Source organism: Megalobrama amblycephala, linkage group LG10 (assembly GCF_018812025.1).
Source record: "Megalobrama amblycephala isolate DHTTF-2021 linkage group LG10, ASM1881202v1, whole genome shotgun sequence".
Taxonomy (NCBI): Eukaryota; Metazoa; Chordata; class Actinopteri; order Cypriniformes; family Xenocyprididae; genus Megalobrama; species Megalobrama amblycephala.
In genome coordinates this window covers 30,180,836-30,207,267 of record NC_063053.1, presented here as the reverse complement: position 1 = coordinate 30,207,267, position 26,432 = coordinate 30,180,836, and the positions used below count along the sequence as shown (strand labels likewise).

Sequence of the window (26,432 nt, the reverse complement as noted above, 5' to 3'; positions counted from 1 at the left end):
ACCGCTAAATCGCCATCACCTGCTTTCAAATGGAGCGGCATTTAATAGACAGAGCCGTAGTTCACTGACAAGCCACGCAATATCGCGTTCATTATCGAAGGCCCTAATATATACTACCATCCAAAAGTTTGGGCACTGTAAAAATTGTATTCACCTTGTTATTCAGCTAGGATCCATTAAATTGATCAAAAGTGACAATAAAGCCTTTTACATTGTTACAAACATTATATTTAAAAAAATAAATCAAAGACTGTTTCATGGTTACCACAAAAATATAATATCTAGCATTATATATCATTTTTTCCACGGACCCCTTGGAAGTAACTTCAGAGAAGCTTTTTGAAACCCCTGGGACTAATTTTCTTCAGTTTTTGAATCATTGCTCCATAATATTTGTATATTGTGATATATTTAATTTTGTTTAATTATATGTGATTATATGTATTATTATTATATTTAAACTTTTGCTGCAGTTTTTTTGAACATATCTTTTTGGCTTATTGCTATGGTGTGTGTGTGTGTGTATATATATATATATATATATATATATATATATATATATATATATATATATATATATATATATATATATATATAGTGGTATTTGTTGTATATGCATTTGAATTATTTTCCTTCACATTAACTTTTTTTTTTTTTTTAATCTCATCAGAGCCCATCACTGAACACTCACTCATACTAATGCACCCACTCACTTCTTAGAGACTAAGGAAAAGCTGCTGTTCAATGGACATTTACCTTTTAATGTCTTATTTATCTGCGTAATGTTTCTAATTAGCCCTCGTCCCTCATTTGTGCCTCTGCCCTCTTTCTTATGTATGTATAAGCAAGCAGATCCTTTCATCTTCCGTTTTTTGTTTTTGTCTTTAATACAAATCCCTTCAGAACTTTCACTGTAAACCTTCACTCACTCAGTCAAAGCTAAACTACTCACCCTTTGCTGCTTCTGACCCGAATGTATCTCGTGACTGAACTTGCATGTATTTAAGGGTTCATTTTAAGCTCAAACAGCAAAAGGGGAGAGTGAAAGTTTTAAACGTGCCTATATGTGCAATCCCACCACTAGCCAAGCCCAGCATGCAGGTCCTTTATGAACGAGTTCTCAGAAGACCTTATCCTCCAGGCCAAAGGCACGTCTACATAGGTATGTCCCTCCAAAACCGACCCTCGGCTCCACATGCCTCTTGCCTTTCATTTGTGTCCTTTTTTAGCTCTATTTCTTTCTTCTGTTCCCCCTAACTTGGATGTTTGTCAATGACAAGTGTCCTTCGGTGAGGGAGTTCATAGCTCAGCTTAGTCCTTTTTCCTTTAGCAGTATCTCAGATCTCAGGCTGATTTTTGGATCAGTCCAATTGCTTGAACATTGCTGGTATTCTCTGTCCTCTGACTCCTCCTTCCTGTGCTGTTGTTCCTCTAGCTCCCTCTCATGTGCTGTCAGTCACAGGCTCTTCAGACAGACTCTTGTCTCTCATTCACTTCTTACTGCTGCTGTAGAAACAACATTTTCACTCGGCTGTCTCTTCTTTTCTTTTCTTTTCTTTTCTTTTTTTTAGAGAAACTTGATGTGGAGGCCCGACTTAATGAGCTTTGTGAGCAAGTCAAGGTATGACATGAATATCAAGTGAAGTTAGTATAACACTTTCAATATAATTTTTTTATTATTTTCATTCAGTTTTACATTATTTATGTGCAAACATGGAGTAGTTCAAAAATACTTAGGCCTCCTAGTGGGCCCCGGCCCCCCTGGTTAGCACTACTTTAAATTATTTAACTTCTACATTACATAATGTAAAGTTTTTGTTTCACTGATTCCAGACTTATCATGAACTTATTGTGAATATTCATGTGTTTTGGTTTGTATCCATTTTTTTCAAGTATATATAATTCACTGGGCTATGCAAAAATAGGCATTACAACTTATTTCTAGGGTTTGTAATTTTTTCAGTGATTTTATACCATTACTGTAATGAAAAATTACTTGTACCATAAGTTAAGTTCATTCATACCTCCCTTTGTTTGTAGTTGGCTTGACTGGTGCCTCAAGATGGTTTACTGCATTCTTTTATATATATATATGTATGTGATCTTGCAGCAGAGGGCAGAGAGCCCAGATGAGTTGGCTGAACTGGTGAACATGAATTTGGCACAGCTGTGCTCTCTGCTTATGGCATTGTGGGGGAATTTCCTGGAAGTGGTGTCTCTGAATGAGCGTGTCTCTGCGCTGTTGGCCCAGGAGCACCACACACTACGGGTGAGCTCTGAGATTACTTCTACCATATGCATATTATACAGTATTTGCATACTTGCATTGTTATGCACTGCATTATATTCTGACACATTTTATAACATGAAGATGCGTGAAATTGAGGTTGCATAGTTAGAATTGTTTGTGCAGAGTATATTTCTGGCTTTACTTATATTGCATTTATAACTTTATAAATACAATATTTTTAGGTGCAAAGATTTGCAGAAGCTTTCTTTTGTCTTGAACACCCAAGACAGAGTGCTCTGGCCTACCAGGAACTGCAGTATGTCTTAAAATATCATTACTGTAATGTATTTATTTAGAACAAAGAGTAGATGTCAGTTATCATGATATTCAAATGAACTACTTTATTCAACAGTGCTCACAGTCACCAACAGATGACCACAGCTATCAAAAACTCTTCCTACTTCCTGTCCTTACCATCTCTTCCTGTTGAATGTGCTGATCTTGATGGAGATGTGAACTCCCTACCAATCATCTTTGAGGACAGATATTTAGAATCCATTACTGAAGGTAGGTGTAACAACACCCCTTGGTTGATTACATGAGAATCTTTGACTATCATTTTAGCCATCAGCTCATAAGAAAAAAACAATGCAGAAAATTGAGTTTCCTTTTAAAGGAGTTTCCTTTTAAAAATTTTGATTTTTGAAACTAATGTTGGAGTTTTGTGGTGCTTCATTTTAAATTGAAATTACTAATGACTCACCTTGCGTTTTTTTTTTAAATATTGTCCAATAAAATGCTTTCTACAATGAGAATGGTGCTCCACCCAAGTTATTAATACCACATGTGTCTTGCTTGTTTTATTTTGTGTCACAACCACTGATTAACCTTTTTTTAAAGTGCTTCAATTATGCAAGCTTTCAAGTATACTTTTGCTAGACTAAACAAACAAAAGCAGGAGTATCTGTCCTGCTTCTGCAAGGCCACCTTCCTGCATAGTTTATCTCCAACCTACCTGACTAGATGTTTCTAGTAAACCTGAAGATCTTGATTTAATGTTTAATTGGTGTTGTAGCTAAATTCTGCTGGACTTTGGCCCTCCATGAGCAGGATTGGACACCCCTGAACCAAAGGGTATAAACAAAGGGTAAAAAGGGACGAGACCTTTGATATTTCATATCCATTTTATGCTAGTTCATGATATCTTTAGGATACACTGGGTGTGGCATAGTGGTTAAAGATATGTTTGGTAATGAAAAGTGTAACGTTTCAGAACCTATATGTAGCATTTCAGGAATTATCAGCATTATGTCCTTAATCTCAAGTTGCACCAGTGGAACAGTCCCTGTATTAAATGTACTGTAGTCACTTTGGATTAATATGTCTGCCAAACATTATCTTGCTTACTATATTGTTTTTACCCTGAAGATCGTGATGGTCCATGGCTTGGTCTACATAACACTAGGAGTGGCTCTATGTCCACTAAAGCAGACAGGTCCAACTCAAAGGACTGCATTGCTAGTGGATTGGGAGCCCTTGGTCCATGCCCTGATAAGCAGCAAGCTGCCCTCACCACCTCTTGGCCTGAGCAAAACGAGCCTCCCCTTAAATCCAAAGCCAAATCCATCAAGCTGAAGAAGAATGCCAAGACTGAAAATTCAAAGAAGCTGGTCAGGCAGACCTCAAAAGACTCTGTGGTCCTCACAGGCTACAAGAACTTGAAGATTCCTCTCGGCGAACCAACCACCAAATCCAAAGAAGTTGATGCTCAGTGCAATCCGAAAGACGAGCCAGATGATAAAGGCAAATGCATCCTCCAGAATGTAACCACAACCACGCATTGTGCTCAGAGTGCTAAAGACTGTACCACAAGTGACATTCTAGGCAACGTCAGTGTCCAGAGCGACAGCTTTTCCAATCTTTTGAGTTTGCAAATGCAGGCTAGGCCCCAGGCAGGTACTGGAGCAGAAGCCACACAGGGTGCAGCTGCCAGAGTTGATTTGACACATCCACCTGCTGGGCTCAGACATATTGATGTCAGACCAAGCGACAAGGACCCCTACCTGGGCGATAAGGTCACCGTTCTCTTACCGCACCACTCAGATCCAACCCCCAGGAGGGATGTTCCAGAGATTACACAGACCGATTTCTCAGAGTTCAAGAGTCGAGTTGGGGATGGCGCCACGCACATTGGAGCTTGTGGAGCCGCACTGAGGAGTGATTGTGTTCCTCAAGCCTCCTCCAGGCTCTCAGACTCAGGAATCGAGAGTGAGCCCAGCTCTGCGACACAGCTAGCACCGGTTTCTCCATCTCCTTTTGCTTCTTCTGGCCTCGAGGCACCTACAGAGCTTATTCCACAGATCACCCACCAGAGACCACCTCCGCTCAGCCCTGCCTCCAGAGGAACCACCGCGTTGGAGGGCCTGAATCCAGAGAGCACCAGCGGCATCAGCGGAGTCCAGTCTTCCCTTACCTCCATTAACTCCCTCCCCTCGGATGATGAGGTGGAGACAGAGGACACTAGCAGGAAGTCCAGCATCCTGGTGCAGGAACAGAGTCTCATCTTTTCGGGAGAATCTCACAGCCTTCTGCAGTCAAGCTCTAGAGTTTTGGCTCAACAAAAAGCCCCCATCAGTCATGGAGATGGGCCTGTGTCTCACGATGAGCACTCTGCTCTCCAGTCCCGCTGTGAAACTTCTGCTCCTGACAGGCCGACAGGTTCTACTGAGACAGAACTTCCAGGTGGTGTAGCTCTGGGGCCAGAAGCATGTAGTGAGCCTCAGACGGCTGCCCAGTCCAGTACATCAGTCACTAGCAGCACGGACCTGGTGAAGAAAGGCTTTGTGGAGAACTACTTCGGCTCTCGCTCCAGCACTGATATATCTGAGATCAGCCCATTGGAGACTGCAGCCGTGACGCTGGGGATTCAGACGTCCCCCAATGCTAATGACGAAGAGAATGAGGAGGAGGAGCAGCAGGAACATGAAAATATTGAGAATGGTTACTATGAGGAGACAGACGGGCTGGTTTATGTTAATGGACTCCCAGGGGAGGAAGGGAGGTGTGAGGATGGGGGAGCAGAGGGAAGAACCCTTTTTTATGATCACCTGGGTTTGGAACAGCTCCAGGAAACCTACATCCCCGCAGTTGGCCTGCAGACACGGCCTCCTGGACCAGATCCAACCAGCAACGACCTGTGCTGGTACAAGAGCGCCCCTACTGCTCAGATGACAGCGTGAGTTTTCTTTTTTTCACTCACCATTTATTTTTACAAGGGGAAAAAAAATAAATAAATAAATAAATTATATATATATATATATATATATATATATATATATATATATATATATATATATATATATATATATATATATATATATATATATATATATATATATATATTAGTAAATATTTACTTTATACACAATTCTCATTATTATTATTATTATTATTATTATTATATTATTATTATTTTATTTATTTATTTATTTTTTGCATGATTAAAAAATGTGTGATGTTTTTGTTTTCTAAATAAATCTCAATTTTAGAATAACTTTGCTATTTCAATATATTTTTAAATATATAATATAAATATATAATTTATTTCTGTGATGGCTGAATTTCTAGTTTTTAGTGCCACATAATGCTTCAGAAATCATTCTAATATGCTAATTTGGTGGACAAGAAACATTTCTTATTAATGTTTTTGTGGAAGCATACATTTTTTTTCAGGATTCTTTAATGAATAGAAAGTTTTAAAAAATCAACCTTTTTTTTTTTTTTTTTTTTTTTTTTTTTTTTTAAATAGAAACCCTTTTGTAACATGAATATTTTTACAACCTTTTGATTCATTGAACACATCCTTGCTGAATACATTTATTATATATATATTTTTAAAATGACCGCAAATAATATCCCGTTTAGATAAAGATCATTGTCTTCATAATCTTTCATCAAAATTCAGTGACTTTTCTTCTGCTTCTATAACTTTTATTTTCAACAGATGTCACACTAGGTCTATTATATTAATGTTAACCAGTAGCCATATAGCTACTGGAGTTCATGTTTCTTATGCATAATACATAGAAACTGTGGATTGCAGATGCATGAGTTAATACCTGTGTATGAATCTTTAGGTTTGTCCAAGCAAAAGAGGAGTTGAAGCAACTAAAGTTGCCAGGGTTCCTGTACAGTGAGGTGGCAGATCTGGCATCCACTGTGCCATATTTCAGCATGGATGAGGATGAAAACTGTGATGAGGGCATACACCTCATAGTGTGTGTACACGGCCTGGATGGTAAGCAGTCACATTACTCTGTTCCTTTAAACTGAAAAAAGTCCTAATTAACAGATAAACATTTTTTTTTTCTTTTAATAAAAACCCTTTCTTTAGGTAACAGCGCAGATCTGCGTCTAGTGAAGACATATCTGGAGCTCGGCTTACCTGGTGCTCGTATAGATTTCCTAATGTCAGAGCGCAATCAGGTAAACCGTCCCATGAACAAGCACTGGGTTTGATGGGCAGTTTAGAGAATAAATATCATAAATATTTTATTAATATTTAAGTCACACTTTAAGTAAAAAGTATATGTAAAAGCACTGGACATGCTTTTAAACAAGAAAAACTTCAGTTGACTTGGAAAAGAAATTGAAATAAAAAAAAGTTAAAATGTGATGTTTTGAAACTTTAACCTTTATTTATTTATATATATATATATATATATATATATATATATATATATATATATATATATATATATAATTTTATTTATTTTATTTTTTTTCAAGAATGACACATTTGCAGATTTTGAGTCAATGACTGACAGACTTTTGGATGAAATAGTGCAGTACATACAGATCTACAACCTCACAGTTTCCAAGATAAGGTAAGATCTTTTCCTCAAACTCAAATATATGAGAAAGTAAAACTCAGATATTTTTAGAGATCTACAAACATGATTTACATTCAAGATTTGTTTTTTCCTTTCCCAAGTTTCAAAAAATATTTTTTTTCAATGACTTTGTCATGTGTATTTCCATTTAATTATTTAAATAGTAATATTTCAAAACACTAGACTAAAAAAAAAATCACCACAAGGCCACTTTTTAAAGACCTCAATTATTGACCCTGGCCGTGTCCCAAAAGATTCCCTCAGCCCTTTTGGTCCTCTTCCAAGACTGTGTGGTCTGAATCAATGTGCATCATGGGTACATTCTGGCCTCATAGGGGGCGCACTTGAGCACAATTTTGCAATATAAAATGACAAATAAGACCCTGGGGTCTTGTGGGTTTTACAGATATAGAGGTCAATCCAAGTGTGCCATTTTGCACATTACTTTGACCCTGTTGATTGCTTAGACATCTAAACGCATCTAGCCTTAGGATGATAGAATCACTGTGTTATCTTTCTCAGTTTTGTGGGTCACTCTCTGGGAAATCTGATTGTGCGCTCCGTGCTGACGCGGCCCAGGTTTAAGTGTTATCTTAGCAGACTCCACACGTTTCTGTCTCTGTCTGGACCTCATCTTGGCACGCTGTACAACAGCTCGGCCCTCGTCAATACCGGTAACTCATGGTCATAAAACTCAGCAGATTTTTGAAGACAGTAATTTATGAGCCATTCATTGTTAAACTGTATTTACGAACCACTCTCATTTTTCCTCTGTCAGGGTTGTGGTTTATGCAGAAATGGAAGAAATCTGGCTCTCTGCTGCAGCTGACCTGTCGTGACCACTCGGACCCACGCCAGACTTTCCTCTATAAGCTAAGCAAGAAAGCAGGTGAGTGTGACTTCATTCTGGTTTCACAAAGTCAATGTTAGTTTGAGTTTCTTCATATCCCATCCCTCAAACTCTTCTTCAGGTCTTCAGTTCTTCAAGAACGTGGTGCTGGTGGGGTCCCTTCAGGACCGTTATGTCCCCTATCATTCTGCCCGAATCGAGATGTGCAAAACAGCCTTAAAGGATAAACAGACTGGTAAGAATTAAAGAAATAGTTCATCCAAAAAAAATTCCATAATTTATTGACCCTCATGTCGTTCCAAACCAGTATGACTTTTATTTATTTTAAGATTTTTTTTTTAAAGAAATTAATACTTTTATTCAGCAAGGATGCATTAAATTGGTCAAAAGTGACAGTAAAGACTTTTATTTATAATGTTACTTTTTTTATTTTATCCTTGAATATGCATGTATTTTATTTGACATATAGCAAAATTGAAAAGTGAAGAATTTGAATAAAAAGTTGATAGCAAAAATAATGTTACAAAAGATTTCCATTTCAAATGAATGCCGTTCCTTTGAACTTTTCATATTCATCAAAGAATTCTGAAATGTATCATGGTTTTCGCAAAAATATTAAGCAGCACAACTGTTTTCAATTTTGATGATAAATGTTTCTGGGTTCCAAATCAGCACATTAAAATCATTTCTTAAGGATCATGTGACTGAAGACTGCAGTAATGATGCCGAAAATTTACCTTGTAAAATAAATTACATTAAAAAAATAAATTACATTTTAAAAATAAGTTATTTTAAATTTCGTAATAATATTTCACTGTATTTTTACTGTATCACATAAATACAGGATTGGTGAGCATAGAAGATTTATTTCAAAAACTTTTTAAAAACCTTACCGACCTCACATTTTTGAACGATTATGCATTTTTGTCTAAATGTATAGAATTATTTTACTGCTTCTAACAACATATTTCTCTCCTTTTTACTGGCTCTTTCTTTCTCCATCTACTTGTGTGATCAGGTCCGGTGTATGCCGAGATGATCGAGAACCTTCTGCTCCCCGTGCTTCAGAACAAAGACTGTAACCTGGTGCGTTACGATGTCATCCATGCGCTGCCCAACACCGCCAACTCCCTGATTGGCCGGGCAGCCCACATCGCCGTCCTGGACTCTGAGATTTTCCTGGAAAAGTTCTTCCTGGTGGCAGGGCTCAAGTTTTTTCAGTAGCCTTGCTAGATCAGAAGCGAATACCTCACTGCAAACGGACGTTTTTCTGGTTATTTTTTTTCCCTCACGGTTTTAAGTATGCTCTTGGAGGTAAAGCAAAATATATCAGTGTTATTTTTGTTTCTATTTAGTCTGTTGTGAATGTGGAATTTATCGTTTTTATTTTTCTACTGCCATTTTTTTTTAATAATTTGAATGTTTTATTCATTATTAGGAAAATCATACCTCCTTGTGGTATTTTTTCAGTGTTATTTATGTACAACGTTAATTTTTACCATTTTCGTTTTAACAATTCATTCTATTAAACTATCTTTTGCTGAACTGGAAATGTAGCTGCTAAAAAAGAATGAACTATTTATTTGGGGTGGAGATCCAAGTCATCTTCATGGTGAAAGCACGTTCACTTGAACATTCTGGCATCTAGGGTTGGCTTGTATCAGAACTGCATAAAACATGTTTTCTATTAAGAAATTGCCATTTGACTACACATTTTTTACAAACCTTTTTTTTATTACAATGTCAAAGGCTTCCTGAAACCTGGACGAACGTGATTGTAGCTGAAATGAAGCACCCTTGGACCACGTGTTGGTTTTATACGATGTCTCTGGTGCCCATTGCATTCTCATGCACAATCTCTCAACCCAGCCTGGTGTTGGGTGGAGGAAACACACGCTTAGCATGCTAGCATTTTCTTTTTATTACAGGGGATACAGGTAACTAATTATCAGTGGGCCAGGTGTGTGGGATATACGGTTAGCCAGTTTAAAACAGCACAAATCCTAGTAATCAGATCACATAGTTTTGGGAAAGTATTTATGTTTGGTTTCCTATGGAGGAGTTTGATGCTTGTGTGCAAAAATGCTTTAAAAAAAACATTGAATTTATCCTGTTTTTGTTAAAATAGTTTTGTAACATGGACTCCACATTTCATTAAATGTATTCGCAATAAATGTTTTTGTCCTCTTTGAATAGAAGCTTTGTTTTCATGGATCAAGTCTATTACTGTATTTAAAGGAAGAGTTCCAAACCTGTGGAAGCCCATTTCCATAATAGTAGGTATAACCTCATATCTCACAAATATGACTTTATTTCTCCCAATTAACCCCACCTCCAAGGCCTACACTATGTCACTTTTGGCCCTCTTGCAGTTAAAAAACAAAACCAACCTTTTCCAGAAAACATTGTTTTGATTGTGCTTCATCACTGTGTGACTGTTTGGATGAATATGGTTCTCTGTGCGGTTTAAAAAAAAAAAAAAAAAAAAAATATAGTGATTTCCTGAATTTGAGATGTCAACACAACTTGCTTGTTGTGATTTGTGCCACTCCCACACCATACATACACGCGTCAAAGTAGCGACTTTTCTCTATGACATATGTACACAATTTCCCGCGAAAACCATCCCGACAAGTCTAAAATATAAACGCTTATAAATTAATAATAGGCTTACATGTGAATCAGGTTAAAGGATTAGTTCACTTTCAAATTAAAATTTCCTGATGATTTACTCACCCTCATGTCATCCAAGATGTTCATGTCTTTCTTTCTTCAGTCGAAAAGAAATTAAAGTTTTTGATGAAAACATTCATCAAATGTTTTTTCATTTGATGAAAACATTCATCAAATGATTTTTCTCCATATAGTGGACTTCAGTGGCCTCCAAACGGTTGAAGGTCAAAATTACAGTTTCAGTGCGGCTTCAAAGGGTTCTACACGATCCCAGATGAAGAATAAAACCGCGCACACACTTAACGATTGTAACACCGATTATGAATGTAAATTGATACTTATGACTGATCGTGCTCAAATGTGTCCAGTCAGAGCCAGTTGCGTTCAGTCTGCGATTACAGTCGGTGTTCAAATTCCATGTGTAAGTATATAAATCTGCTTCAGTCGTATGAAACAATCGCTGTATGTTGAGCACAGTCTTAGATTGTTTTAGCTAGTCATTAACTGTGTGTGCCCGGCTTTATCTAGAGAAACCATTGCTTATTTTCTAAATTAAAAAAAAAAAAAAAAAAAACACACAACTTATATAAGTTTTAAAAATAAATGCTCACCTTGAACTAGCTCTCTTCTTCTTCTCTATTAGAATTACAGCAGTGTAGATACTGCTGAGTGTATTACTGCCCTCCACAGGTCAAAGTTTGAACTAATTGTTATATACTTGCAGCATATTGTATATGACAATTTAGTTCAAACTTTGACCTGTGGAGGGCAGTAATACACTTAGCAGTGTCTACACTGCTGGAATTCAAATGGAGAAGAAGAAGAGAGCTAGTTCAAGATGAACATTTATGGTTAAAACTTATAAAATTTTTAATTTTTTGAAGGTCAACAGCAAAAATGAGCGATGGTTTCTCTAGATAAGACCCTTATTTCTCATCGGGGATCGCTGTAAACTGTAATTTTGACCTTCAACCATTTGGAGGCCATTGAAGTCCATTATATGGAGAAAAATCCTGGGATGTTTTCATCAAAAACCTTTTTCTTTTCGACTGAAGAAAGAAAGACATGAACATCTTGGATGACATGGGGGTGAGTAAATCATCAGGAAACTTTAATTTGAAAGTGAACTAATCCTTTAAGGCAAAACAGGATTGATATATTGGCTCATTATTTAAATTTTGAAAAGAAAAAAATAAGTCATACCTTTAAGTGACAAGTCATACAGTAGCATTTTATGAGGAATGGACAGTATTCTAGGTTGTTTACTGATCGTCACACTAGTAGACATCATGTGTTAATGCTTTATTTTAATGTGAACATGAATACAAGATTTCAGAGGGGTGGATAGTGAATATGATGGCTTCAGAAGACGTTCATAGGCCTATATAGCAAACCACTTTTTTGTTACTTTTATTGCGTTTTTGTCTTTTTTTGGAGATGAATGAACTGTCCTTGTATGGAAAAGAGTTGCATGTATAGTCCGTGGAATATTTTGTTCTCTAGATGGCAGTGTTGACTTGATCTCAGAATTAGAGAACAACGTGACACAATTTAGGCTATCTTGTACTTGGCAGTGTTATTTTAATAGTAGCTACTAAGACACTATTAGCCTATAGGTTTGAATCATATTTTATTTTTTATTTTTTTTTATTTTATATATATATATATATATATATATATATATATATATATATATATATATATATATATATATATATATATATATATATATATATATATATATATATATACAGTACAGTCCAAAAGTTTGGAACCACTAAGATTTTTAATGTTTTTAAAAGAAGTTTCGTCTGCTCACCAAGGCTACATTTATTTAATTAAAAATACAGTAAAAAACAGTAATATTGTGAAATATTATTACAATTTAAAATAACTGTGTACTATTTAAATATATTTGACAAAGTAATTTATTCCTGTGATACAAAGCTGAATTTTCAGCATCGTTACTCCAGTCTTCAGTGTCACATGATCCTTCAGAAATCATTCTAATATGCTGATTTGCTGCTCAAGAAACATTTATGATTATTTTCAATGTTGAAAACAGTTGTGTACTTTTTTTTTCAGGATTCCTTGATGAATAGAAAGTTCAAAAGAACAGCATTTATCTGAAATACAAAGCTTCTGTAGCATTATACACTACCGTTCAAAAGTTTGGGGTCAGTAAGAATTTTTATTTTTATTTTTTTGAAAAGAAATTAAAGAAATGAATACTTTTATTCAGCAAGGATGCATTAAATCAATCAAAAGTGGCAGTAAAGACATTTATAATGTTACAAAAGATTAGATTTCAGATAAACACTGTTCTTTTGAACTTTCTATTCATCAAATAATCCTGAAAAAAAATATTGTATACAAATATTTTGTACAATTGTACACATTAAATGTTTCTTGAGCAGCAGATCAGCATATTAGAATGATTTCTGAAGGATCATGTGACACTGAAGACTGGAGTAATGATGCTGAAAATTCAGCTTTGCATCACAGGAATAAATTACTTTGTGAAATATATTCAAATAGAAAACAGTTATTTTAAATTGTAATAATATTTCACAATATTACTGTTTTTACTGTATTTTTAATTAAATAAATGTAGCCTTGGTGAGCAGACGAAACTTCTTTTGAAAACATTAAAAATCTTAGTGGTTCCAAACTTTTGGACTGTACTGTGTATATATATATATATATATATATATATATATATATATATATATATATATATATATATATATATATATCCGTTTTAATTTCAATTTCATTTAGTCAGTTCAAGTTAAACTGAATGAAAATGAGAAATGTTGCTTTAGCTCAAATAAAATAAGTATTTTATTTTATTTCAGATAATGTTTATTTTATTTCAAGTAATGAAAATTTTTTATTTTCAGTTATTCAACTATTATAGCCCTGATACTTTTTAAATATAATGTACAGCTTAATTGCTGCCAGAAACAACATAATTAGGGATACATCAAATATTTTAGTCTGACACTTTTTTTTCTTTTTTTCTTTTCATCTTGCAAGGAATGATCCTGTGTAATAGAAATGTTTTCTTTCCTCTATTTAGCTCCTAGTGTTTTTGCTGCATGTGGCCTCTTGAAACCAGCTGATCTTTGGAATGCGGGGGTCACCATGGAAACCTTAAAGACCTGAATGAAAGCAGCCTGTTGAGCAGCACCACCCCCAGTTCTCTGGACTCCCTCTCCAAGTGCCGGACGGTGCTGCGGGATGATGTCATGTGGTCTAGAAACCGAGGGCACAGCGGGAGATGACCTGGGCAGAGAGAAAGTCAGAGTTCGAAGGTCATGTGAATATGATCACAGCAGGGGTCAGCGGCTCAAGACAGCACACAGCTATTTTCCTGGAGACTCTTAAAGAGGCTGAAATTGTCAAGACAGCGGACAGCTTTTTTCCACAATGGACGCAGAGAATAATCCCTAACGGCCTGTCACGACCCCTAACAGACCCTTAATTACCCCACACACAAACACATACAGCACAGCTCATATTAAACTCCTGTTTTCTTGCCAAAATATCAGTCACTGTAATTTAAATTGCTTGATTTGACTGTTTGATTCAGTATTCTGCAGTATGATCAGATGTTTGGGTGGGAAGGCGGTGGTCTCTGCTGCCCTGTAATCTCAGACATCTTAATGCTGATCTTGATTAGTAATCTGCTTGTTATGGATTTAATCTGACTCAGCCAGGTCCAGAGATTTGAATGTTATTGCCCAAAGAAGAGGAAACCCTACAAAAGTCAAGAAAAAAGTAAAAACAACCAAGATGTGAGGAATTTTGCATTTGCACACGTAGGTTATGTTGGCACACATCTGGTTCATTCATGATCTGCACCCTCACAATATTTCACTATAAATAACCATAATTTCCACCAAAATAATGTATTTACTACAGATATTGTTACTGTTGTAAAATCGTAATGAATTAATATGGGGTCTCCAAGCAATGTAGAGTTTCAGAATCTTGCTTGTTTGTTTGTTTGACATTAGATTGTTTCAGGAACATTTTTTTTTTTATGATTATGGTAAAAGGTTTCATGATCTTTGTTATTATTTAATTATTTTTATGACTCTGTTAAGAAGGATTCAAGACCCATGTCAGGCTTTAAATTATTATAATCATAAACATAATTTTTTTCCCCTTATGTTTTATTTTTATAAAGTTTTAATGATCCTTAATCAGTTTTTCATGTAATTGTTTGCTTGTTTGTTTGACAATGGTGGCTAAATAACACGTTACCGCAGTTTTGGTGAATAAAAACAATAATTGGAAACTATTGCTTCCATGGTGATTTTTTTTTTGTAGTTCTGCAACATGCGTTTTACAAGGGTCTTCGTGCATGACCAATAAATAAGCTCGTAGTAAAAACCAAGAGTATGCGTTTTACACTTTAAACTTTAATGCATTCTTCCGTCAGAGCAACAAAATGCAATGTGTACCGTGATACATTCCCACATTAGACACACACAGCCTGTTGTTGTGTATCAATTTAAAGGATGGTCATACATATTCATGAATGGACGCAGGGGGGTTCTGTTATGTAGTTTATTACCACAAAGCAGAATTTTACAGTTTTCCCTCTCTATTACATTTTTACCGTGCATTGATTGTTGTCCATGACAAATGCCACGTATTTAAATCAGTAGTGATGTGTTAGTTGTTCGCGCGGTGTAGTGAAACCTCCCCCCTCGCAGTGGTAATTTGGTTCAGTCCGATCTACTGCTCCGATTCTCTCATCAGTCAGTCAGTCAGTCAGTGAGCGCGCGTCTGTGTTTATGTGAGTTCCACTATAACAGCATCAGCCATCAAAACAAACATACACTTGGGATTTTAATAAGAGGTAAGTGTTTTCCCCTCCTCTTCTAATGGCGTTTGTTTGTATTTGAAAGTCTAATAGACTAGTAAGAATATTTATATTTATATGGACTCTGTAATTAATTTGTTTTTAGACGTTTCTTTTCCCTTCTGCAATATTTCGATAACTAGTCCTAATTTTCTGGTCGTTTTTGCATGTATTACGTTTTTTTCCCTCTTGATACAGTCATTAAAGTTGATTTCACCTAATTTATTGCCAAATATTCCATTATTGATTTATTTAAAATTATATTAATAGTTTTTTTCCTCTTTACAAGTTGTTGTAAACTGAGTTATCAAATATTCCATCATAAGCGTAATTTTCTGATCATTTTTGGCATACATTGAGCATTTTTCTCAATATAGTCATTAAAGTTGAACTTTATATAGAGGCCACTCCACTGTTGTTTGTTATAAAACTAGTGCAGAACCTTTGGTTAACTTTTCATTAGATATATCAGTCTCAATTCTGTTATTCTAAATCTGGAAGTTAGGCTGATTTGTGTGTTTCTATGAGTGATATTAAAACTTGTTGTCTACAGTTACTTTCCCACCCAACAAGTTGCACAGCATGTTCTTTCATATAGATAGTGAAATTGTGGTGTATGAGGACTCTAGTATAGAAATTGAGCTGGTTTTAATGCACAAGACTACAAAATATGGTTCATAGACAGGGAAAAAATATAGTTGTATGTCATTAAACAATTGAATTGAACTTTTTTTGTTGTGTGAACGGTACAGAAAGGAAAGCAGTTGGAATTTAATGGCGGATATAACAGACTCACCCTCTGACAGGTCTAAACACGAATGCACATTCAACGGGCAGAAAGGTATGATGGTATATGACAAGATGATGAGTGAGTTTTTTTTTTTTTTTCAGAGCCACAGGTGGGTGGAAAACCGGCTTTTGACTTGTCCTTAGATCGTAGTAGTTGGTAAAGCCTTGTGATTGGCATTGAGCAATAACTCAAGGTTTCTTCCTGTAGGAATCTCATTTTGCTTGAAGTGTCTGTTGTATTGCTTGAATACACCATCACTGGTCTCCATTTTTCCCTTACCAAACGAGCTCATCATGTAGTGTAACCTGTTCCCCCGAGGCTTATCTGAATCTATTTTAACTGGAATTATTGTTCTGTAATTGACACACACAGTGTCTGTATGCCTTCAGAGGTGTTGGGACTTGGCAGGGGAAGGAAAACTCCTTAAGCACATAGCCGCAGTCTGTTGTGTTTTGAACAGCGTGGTTGTGCTGAAGATTTATTCTTGCTTTGAGGCTCAAGTGATCCTCCTTTATCAGTCCTTACAGAGTAAGTGACTTTTTCAGTCTGAAGAATGCACGCTTGAAGACTGATTTACAGCTGTTGTTCTCAGAGAGGCGTGCTTGCCTGAAAGTTTGGTGATTTAGAGTGACAATATTCAAATAAACCAATTAAGCATTTAACTCCATATAAACAAAATGTATCAAATCAAATTTAGAGAAAATTCCGGTAGCATTTATTCACCCTAATATTTTTCATAATTTATTTACATTATTGTTCCAAAACTGTTTGAGTTTTTTTTTTTCCCATATATGTTCAAACACAAAAGAAGAAATTATAAAGAATTGTTTTCTATGCTCTTTTTCTGCAACTGCTGTGAATGCAAACCAAAGCTTTCAACCTTCAAAAACAATGCAAAAGTATCGTAAATGAAGCCCATATGACTTGTTTGCTTTATTGCAAGTCTTATAAACAGATGCTATTCACAGTTAGTTATTCACTAAATTTCTTGACGTTAGTTCATGGAAGAAGTAGGAATCATGCAATGAATCTTTTGAATTGATTTTATCTGGGTCACAAAACCAGTCTGAATGATTCATTCACAAATTGCCTGATGTGGTTCTTGATTTCAGCTCATTGATTCAGTCATTTGATCAAAGTGGTTAACAGACTTAAAGGTGCCCTAGAATCAAAAATTGAATTTACCTTTGCATAGTTAAATAAGAGTTCAGTACATGGAAAAACACATACATTGAGTTTCAAACTCCATTGCTTCCTCCTTCTTGTGTAAATCTCATTTGTTTAAAAGACCTCTGAAAAACAGGCGAATCTCAACATAACACCGACTGTTACGTAACAGTCGGGATCATTAATATGTACGCCCCCAATATTTGCATATGCCAGCTCATGTTCAAGGCATTACACAAGGGCAGCCAGTATTAACTTCTGGATCTGTGCACAGCTGAATCATCAGACTAGGTAAGCAAGCACATGATCCATGATTACATGATATTTTTAGTGATATTTGTAAAATTGTCTTTCTAAATGTTTCGTTAGCATGTTGCTAATGTACTGTTAAATGTGGTTAAAGTTACCATTGTTTCTTACTGTATTCATGGAGACGAGAGCCGTCGCTATTTTCATTTTTAAACACTTGCAGTCTGTGTAATGCACAAACACAACTTCATTCTTTATAAATCTATCCAACAGTGTGTAATGTTAGCTTTAGCCACGGAGCACAACCTGAAACTCATTCAGAATCAAATGTAAACATCCAAATAAATACTATACTCACATGATCCGACGCATGCATGGCGAACATCTTGTAAAGATCCATTTGAGGGTTATATTAGCTGTGTGAACTTTGTAAATGCACTGTATTATAGTTGAGAGCTCTGGGGGCAGGGAGCGCACGATTTAAAGGGGCCGCAGCCTGAATCGGTGCATAGTTAATGATGCCCCAAAATAGGCAGTTAAAAAAATTAATTAAAAAAAATCTATGGGGTATTTTGAGCTGAAACTTCACAGACACATTCAGGGGACACCTTAGACTTATATTACATCTTGTAAAAACTGGTTCTAGGGCACCTTTAAATTTCATTCTTCACTTGTTAATTACAGACAGGTGGGTTGGATCTGAACCTTGCAGGTAGGTAGATCTCCAGGAACAGGTTTGGGCACCCCTGCTTTAGTTGATATGATACTTTATGGATCTTCTGCATCCTTTTTTGAGGCTTGAAACTGAAGCTTGTAATTGAATTGAACAGTGACAAGCACTGTCTTCATAATTGTGTTGTAGGGACGAAAGGCACACTGTAAAAATATCCTGTTAAATTTACTCTGTCGTTGCCAGAAATTCACTGTAAAAATAGTGACAATGGATCTCATTCACTAAGAATGCGTACGCATGAATTTGTGTGTGAAATCTCCATTCAAAGGTTTTCACAAACAAATCATAATTCATTTATAACTTTAATTCTAAAATGTATTCTTAATTACAAAAAATGTAAGAACCACTCATATGCAAAAATTACATACCCTTGGTGGCCGTATAAACATGTTAAGATGAAATTTTAAACACAGATATAGATATTACATAGGCTACATTTCATCATATATAGGCTTATCAGTAGAAGAGTAAGAAACGGTGCGTTATAGCTCAAGCTGTGAGGTAGCTCTGCATGAAGACGCAGATACGTGTATGTACAGCTGGCTAATCAGAGGTCTGTATAAAATGTGTTAATTGCATTTGAACTTGTTTTGAGGATGCCACTCTTGGCTTTGCTCGGGGATCTTCCTGCACGTGCTCTCTTTAGAGAGCGTCATGTTTGCTGAGAGTGACGAAAGGAAAGTTTGTGCTGAATGTCCTTATATGGACATGGTTTGTGCATGTTTTATGTAAATTACTTACCTTGGGCACGTGGTTGCTCATTTAGAATAATCCAAATTCATCTGCATTAGAACAAGGTTAAGAACAAATTCATGTGCATAAAATAAATGTGTGTATATAAATATGAGGGTGAGCAATTAATGACAGAAATTTTATTTTTGGGTGAAAAAATTATTAAGTTTAAACTAACCCTTTAAACTTATTTCTGTTATTTTTGTTTCGTTTAAGGTTTTATCTTTAAGCTTTAATTCAATTAACATTTTTTTTTTAGTTAACAGTAATATCCCTGGTTAGGAACAACATGAGGGTAAATACAGTGGGTACGGAAAGTATTCAGACCCCCTTAAAATTTTTCACTCTTTGTTATATTGCAGCCATTTGCTAAAATCATTTATGTTCATTTTTTTTCCTCATTAATGTACACACAGCACCCCATATTAACAGAAAAACACAGAATTGTTGACATTTTTGCAGATTTATTTAAAAAGAAAAACTGAAATATCACATGGTCCTAAGTATTCAGACCCTTTGCTCAGTATTTAGTAGACGCACCCTTTTCATCTAATACAGCCATGAGTCTTTTTGGGAAAAGTGCAACAAGTTTTTCACACCAGGATTTGGGGATCCTCTGCCATTCCTCCTTGCAGATCCTCTCCAGTTCTGTCAGGTTGGATGGTAAGCGTTGGTGGACAGCCATTTTTAGGTCTCTCCAGAGATGCTCAATTGGGTTTAAGTCAGGGCTTTGGCTGGGCCATTCAAGAACAGTCACAGAGTTGTTGTGAAGCCACTCCTTCGTTATTTTAGCTGTGTGCTTAGGGTCATTGTCTTGTTGGAAGGTAAACCTTCGGCCCAGTCTGAGGTCCTGAGCACTCTGGAGAAGGTTTTCGTCCAGGATATCCCTGTACTTGGCCGCATTCATCTTTCCCTCGATTGCAACCAGTCGTCCTGTCCCTGCAGCTGAAAAATACCCCCACAGCATGATGCTGCCACCACCATGCTTCACTGTTGGGACTGTATTGGACAGGTGATGAGCAGTGCCTGGTTTTCTCCACACATACCGCTTAGAATTAAGGCCAAAAAGTTCTATCTTGGTCTCATCAGACCAGAGAATCTTATTTCTCACCATCTTGGCAAACTCCATGTGGGCTTTCATGTGTCTTGCACTGAGGAGAGGCTTCCATCGGGCCACTCTGCCATAAAGCCCCAATTTTCTACAACTTTCTCCCATCTCCCGACTGCATCTCTGGACCTCAGACACCGTGATCTTTGGGTTCTTCTTTACCTCTCTCACCAAGGCTCTTCTCCCCCGATAGCTCAGTTTGGCCGGACGGCCAGCTCTAGGAAGGGCTCTGGTCATCCCAAACGTCTTCCATTTAAGGATTATGGAGGCCACTGTGCTCTTAGGAACCTTAAGTGCAGCAGAAATTTTTTTGTAACCTTGGCCAGATCTGTGCCTTGCCACAATTCTGTCTCTGAGCTCTTTAGGCAGTTCCTTTGACCTCATGATTCTCATTTGCTCTGACATGCACTGTGAGCTGTAAGGTCTTATATAGACAGGTGTAGGGATGGGTATCGTTAAGGATTTAACGGTATTACTACTCTTACCGATACTGCTTATCGATCCGGTACTTTAACGGTATTCTTATCGGTACTTTTTGATATATATAATATATATATATATATATATATATATATATATATATATATATATATATATATATATATATATATAAATAATCTGAATTAACTTTGCTTTATATTATATAGTGTCTGGCATTTTTGGTGTTTTATATAAGATACAGTAAGAACATGAACAAAGAAACAAACTGCCAAATACAATAAAACAAAGACACAAATGAAATAAAGTGCTTTCATTTGTTCTTGTGTTCATGTAAGTAATATAGACCTAGCCTATAAAAGAAATCTAAGTAAAGTAACCAAATGTAAAATAACACTGCATGGTTTTCACAGTATAAATTAATAGATTTAACTCTCATTAAAGCTAACTATATTCAGAAGAAGTGCTGTGAGTAATTTTCTCTTTGCATTTTGTTGTTTGATTAACACTGATGGCATAATTGTCAGAAGATGACTGCTGTCACTTTAAGACAATAGATATTAACACACATCGGATTTTCTCCCAGCTGTTCATGTACACTTCCGATATAAACTGCATTTAAGTAGCTAAACACAGTCTAGTCCGGTCATTTTAACATACTATTGTGTGTATTTGATCTTTTGGACGTGCACCTGAAGCCCAACGTGTAGCCTAATTTGTTTGTCTATTTGCTATCCGTTTTGAAGCGCGCGCCGCAATTCAGCCTGAGGAACAACGTCTCTTGCGCGGATTATTGTGCTTTCAACGTTTTAAACGTTGATAATAATTTTCAAACATTTACTGCAATTTAGCAACAGTAAAGACTGCATTTTACAACAATCACCGACTGTGCTGATTCTTACGTTAAGTTTGAGTTTAGGGAACGCGCGCAGCCGTGGAGATAATGAAGGTGTGCTAGACGAAACGCGGCTAGTTTTTAATAGTTTTACCTTAGATATCTTCTTTCTGATGATCCTTGAAAGCCAACATCAAAATAAAAAAATGAAATTAGCTTAATATCAAAGCACAGGCCTAAAGTGTATGCAGACGTTTAGTTTTTCAGTTCTCTCCTCAATCGTCACCATTAAACAGGGCTTTCATGTGAGCGGCTGCGCGCGCTGTAGCTCCTCTGCGTGAGCGCGATCTCTCTTCTTGCGAAAGCAAAAATGCATCATAGACAAATGTCCTAATATTATTGCATATAGAAACAGCTGGCGACTCTGGCGAGATAGAATCTGCAAGATAATGTCTATATAGTAATAATAAATGCACGTGTATTTTCTTCATAATTTCTCCAGTACCGATAGCAGAACCGTTAACGTCAGAGCTTATCGATACACCGGTCTTTCAAAATTTAGCCCCGGGGTCAATTTAATACCGGGTTTCGGTACCCATCCCTAGACAGGTGTGTGGCTTTCCTAATCAAGTCCAATCAGTATAATCAAACAGCTGGACTCAAATGAAGGTGTAGAACCATCTCAAAGATGATCAGAAGAAATGGACAGCATCTGAGTTTAATATATGAGTGTCACAGCAAAGGGTCTGAATACTGAGGACCATGTGATATTTCAGTTTTTCTTTTTTAATAAATCTGCAAAAATGTCAACAATTCTGTGTTTTTCTGTCAATATGGGGTGCTGTGTGTACATTAATGAGGAAAATAAATGAACTTAAATGATTTTAGCAGATGGCTGCAATATAACAAAGAGTGAAAAATTTAAGTGGTTCTGAATACTTTCCGTACCCACTGTAAATGACAGAATTTTCAGTTTTGGCTGAACTGTTCCTTTAAAGGCACAATATGTAATTTTCTGCTGCTAGAGGTCACGGATTCAAAAAAAGGCATAGCTTGATGATGCCGAGATTGAGTGAGGAATCATGGGAGATGTCGTCTTTACCTCACAAATGGAGGAAAAGAATCCATCAGAACTCGGGCAGAAGTCATGTTCATGGATGAGATTATTAACGTTACTGTAGTATGAAGCAGCGCAGGGCCGAGTGCTGTGGGAGCTGAATGAGGCCGCTGGAGTGACTGCTGTGAGATGAGCACGAAACACAGCTCAAGAGCAGTAGAGCTTTTAATATGCCACAGTCGCCGCTTCTGCTTCTTCCGGTCAAGCACATGTGGGATAAAGCAGCGCTGTTTATCATATTAGATATATTTGAGTGTGTTGAAAATGATGTTATGACGTTGCTCTGAGCATTCACTCGGCAGCTCCTACGAGACACTTGTTGCACACTGCAGTAAGCTAGATTGATATTAGAATATCATATTAATATAATCAAGAAAACGATATTCAAACAATAAGACGTGTTATGCTACATAACAATGATTAGTTTTCTGTCTATAAATATATCCAAACAGTTCTTCCCTTGTCTAATAAAACATATAATATATTAAAGCGTCTGGTGTTTCCATGGTTTCTACAAAATAAAACTGGAAATCGAGGGTAACACTGATAGGCGACACATGGACATGGTTCGTATCCTGGATAAAATTGCTTATTTCTCTGGATGTAAACATTCTTGGAAACATTTGGGATCCAAAAACTACATATTGTGCCTTTCAAGAGGTCTTGCATTTGCCCACACAGATCTAGACTGGTCCAGAGTAGAGGTCTCGAGACAGGTCAGATTTAATCTGATTAACTGATTTAAAGATAAATCACCATAAATCCCATCCAGCAGAGAATTGTACCAACTGAATCTTTGGCAGGAGACATGTTTGCTGGAAAACCCTCTCAAATTAGGGGCATTTTGACAATGTCTGGTGCTGATGTAAATCTGTCAGGGCTCAATAATTATAAGTATGACCAGATGGCTAAAAGATTGTTTCAAGGCCAGTTAACTTAATCTGTTCAGTAAGAACATCAGTAATGTTTTGCACCATATGCCTTTATAACTTTCATAGTTACATTAAGGTTAAATAATATCTAGCAGTTACTGCAAATTAAAAATTCAGAAGTAAAACATAAAAACAATTAACTTTAATTTACTCCCACAAATGAATTGCGTGTGTGATTTATATATAAACTTTTCTGTAAATAACAAATTGTCAATTATGTTGGTCTATTTTGAACTAACACAAGGGAGAGATAATGCTTCTGTTAATTGATCAAAATAATCGCAAAAGGACCAAACATTGTCCAAATTATTGGCCTGGACGATATATTATAGTCTAGTCTATATAAATTGTTTTTGTCTATTGTATTTTACTTTATTACACCTTTGAAATGACATCATAAGAGGTGTGTAGTTTATTCAATGTTTGTTTCTGGTGTTCGTTCCCAGTAAGCCAAAAGTAATAACAGTTTTTCTTCTGTGGAATACAAAAGGAGATTTAAGGCAGAACAACAGCCTCTGTCATCATTCACTGTCATTGTATGGAGAGAGAAAAAATGCAATAAAAGAAAAGGTGACTGTCATTAATACTCTGCCTAACTTCCACAGAAGAAAAAGTCAAACAGGTTTGGAACGACATTAAGATGAGTAAATAGGTGAACTATCCATTTAACAACTCTCAGTCTTCAACTGTGCTTCCCTTATCTTTTACTTTCTGTATGCCCCCCTCCCCCACCCCCACCCCTTAATGGCATGTATAAAATGAGACGAAATCCATGAATCAAATTAAAGATATCAAGACTAGCAGCTGGATTCCCCTGAGGCTGTAGCTGTTAACAGTAGCCTAGTTTGTGTCTTGATTCACAGGTGTGACTGTCATGCTCTGAATCCCCTGAAGGTAACACATGCCCCTGTAAACCCAGTGTGAGAGAGAAACAGCATAATTACAGCCAATGGCTAATGAATATAGAGAGATTTATACAGTTGGGATATATAGTATAAAAATGCTATATATAGTATTTGAACTTAAACGTGTGAAAATCTTAAGAGAAGTAATCGCAAAAATGGCTTCTGACACAAAAATTTAGCATAATTTGTTTGCAGATGCCACTTGGTTAGATATGTCATCTATTGCAACTGCATTCATACACTGTAAAAAAAATCCCAGTAAACAATTTTTTTACCGTAACTTTACCGTAAAAAATACAGTAGCAACGTAAAAAAAAAAATCTGTTAAATTTATGGTAAAATAACGTATTTCATTAACTGATATAATGTTAATTTACTAACCTAATGAAGTACTAATATCTGTTTTGTACCTTTATAATACACTGACAGTCACCAAACACAGTGGTGATAAGAGTCACATGATGAATCAAGCAGATTTTCCACAAGCTGAGGAGGACAATACTAATATATAGAAGGTGCACACAGTGTCATTCACACACACTAAACACCATCATGGTAACATGCATGAAATTTTAAAAATGCAATAAACATTAATTTAACAACATTAGATGTAACATAAAACCCTAATGTACATAACTGATTAGAAAAAAACGAGAAAAACTAGGAAGAAACAGAGTTATTTCAACGAAAATATATCAAATGTGAAGTGTCACGCAGGGAATTGTGGGAATGTCAATTTATGTTTTTTTACTGTAAATTTTACAATAAATTGTTATTTTTCACTTCCAAAAACTGTGAATTTAACGGTATGTTACCGTAAAATTACATTAAATGTACCGTTAGATCTATTACAGTTATTCACCTTATATAGTACAGAAACTTTCTGTAAACCAATTGACAGTTTTTCACCGCAGCATTTTTACAGTCTTTTACTGTTAAAATCACGGTCATTTTTTACAGTGTACAGTTTAAGTTTGACTTAAAGGCACAATATGTACATTTTCACCGCTAGAGGTCTCTTATTCAAAACAAAGGTGTAGCTTGATAACGTCTTCGAGGAATCATGGGAGGTGTTGTCTTCACGTCTACAGTCGGTGGAAAAAAAATGGGACGGGACTCGGGAAGAAATAATGTTCATGAATGAGATTAACATTACTGCAGTATGAAGCAGAGCATGGCCGAGTGCAATCAGAAACGAGGCAGCTGGAGCGATTGCTAATGAGACGAGCGCGACACACGTTTCGAGAGCAGCAGAACTTATTATGCCGCAGTTGCTGCTTCTGCTTCTTCTGGTCAAGCATATGTGGAGTAACGCAGCGCTGTTTATCATATTAGATATATTTGTGTGTTGAAAATTGTTATAGTGCTACTCTGCGTTCATTCGCCGGCTACTATGAGACACTTGTTGCACAGTGCAGTAAGCTAGATAGATTAGGCATGGTAAAACATGGTACTCGCAATAAATCAAGAAACTCAGATTTAAACAATAAGACTTACTGTGTTGAGCTTTATAACATGATGAGTTTTCTGTCTTGATGACATAAATGTATCCATCCAATCAGTTTCTCACCTGTCTAATAAATCATATAATATATAAAAGTGTCTTTGGTGTTTTCATGGTTTCTACAAAATAAAACCGTAAATCGACAGTAACGCGGGTGTTATGGCATTAATAGGTGATGCATGGACACGGTCTGTGTTCTGGGTAAATGGCTTATTTCCTGAATTTAAACATTCTTGGAAACATTTGGGATACTTTAAGTACACAAGTCAACAAAATATATAACATTGTTCTAGTGGTTTTTGGATATTTTAATCAAAAAATCTTACACATTGTGCCTTTAAATGTCCAAATATATTTTTGGGGGTCATAGTACAGTATTGTAGAATGGAAGCAAATTGACA

The 26,432-nt window shown here is 36.2% G+C and overlaps 2 protein-coding genes across 5 annotated transcripts in view; both read left to right on the top strand.

Annotated features, from left to right (window-relative positions):
- fam135a (family with sequence similarity 135 member A) overlaps window positions 1–10,165 on the top strand; it is a 32,450-nt gene extending 22,285 nt beyond the window's left edge. The window contains exons 10-22 of one of the 2 annotated variants that reach the window (XM_048205741.1): window positions 1,085–1,162; window positions 1,572–1,621; window positions 2,111–2,269; window positions 2,473–2,546; window positions 2,643–2,797; window positions 3,659–5,465; window positions 6,367–6,527; window positions 6,624–6,715; window positions 7,019–7,116; window positions 7,645–7,796; window positions 7,901–8,011; window positions 8,094–8,207; window positions 8,991–10,165. In XM_048205741.1, the coding sequence (XP_048061698.1) occupies window positions 1,085–1,162; window positions 1,572–1,621; window positions 2,111–2,269; window positions 2,473–2,546; window positions 2,643–2,797; window positions 3,659–5,465; window positions 6,367–6,527; window positions 6,624–6,715; window positions 7,019–7,116; window positions 7,645–7,796; window positions 7,901–8,011; window positions 8,094–8,207; window positions 8,991–9,196 (3,257 nt within the window). In that variant the 3' untranslated portion in view covers window positions 9,197–10,165. The remainder of the gene's footprint in view (window positions 1–1,084; window positions 1,163–1,571; window positions 1,622–2,110; window positions 2,270–2,472; window positions 2,547–2,642; window positions 2,798–3,658; window positions 5,466–6,366; window positions 6,528–6,623; window positions 6,716–7,018; window positions 7,117–7,644; window positions 7,797–7,900; window positions 8,012–8,093; window positions 8,208–8,990) is intronic. The other variant, XM_048205742.1, reaches the window with a different exon arrangement.
- A 5,198-nt stretch (window positions 10,166–15,363) lies between these two features.
- Window positions 15,364–26,432, top strand: part of zgc:172136 (uncharacterized protein LOC566376 homolog) — a 35,095-nt gene continuing 24,026 nt past the window's right edge. For 2 of the 3 annotated variants that reach the window (XM_048205739.1, XM_048205736.1), the window contains exon 1: window positions 15,364–15,518. The gene's annotated coding sequence lies outside the window, so the exon portion shown is untranslated. Of the gene's footprint in view, window positions 15,519–16,269; window positions 16,363–26,432 lie in introns of those variants that run through there. The other variant, XM_048205737.1, reaches the window with a different exon arrangement.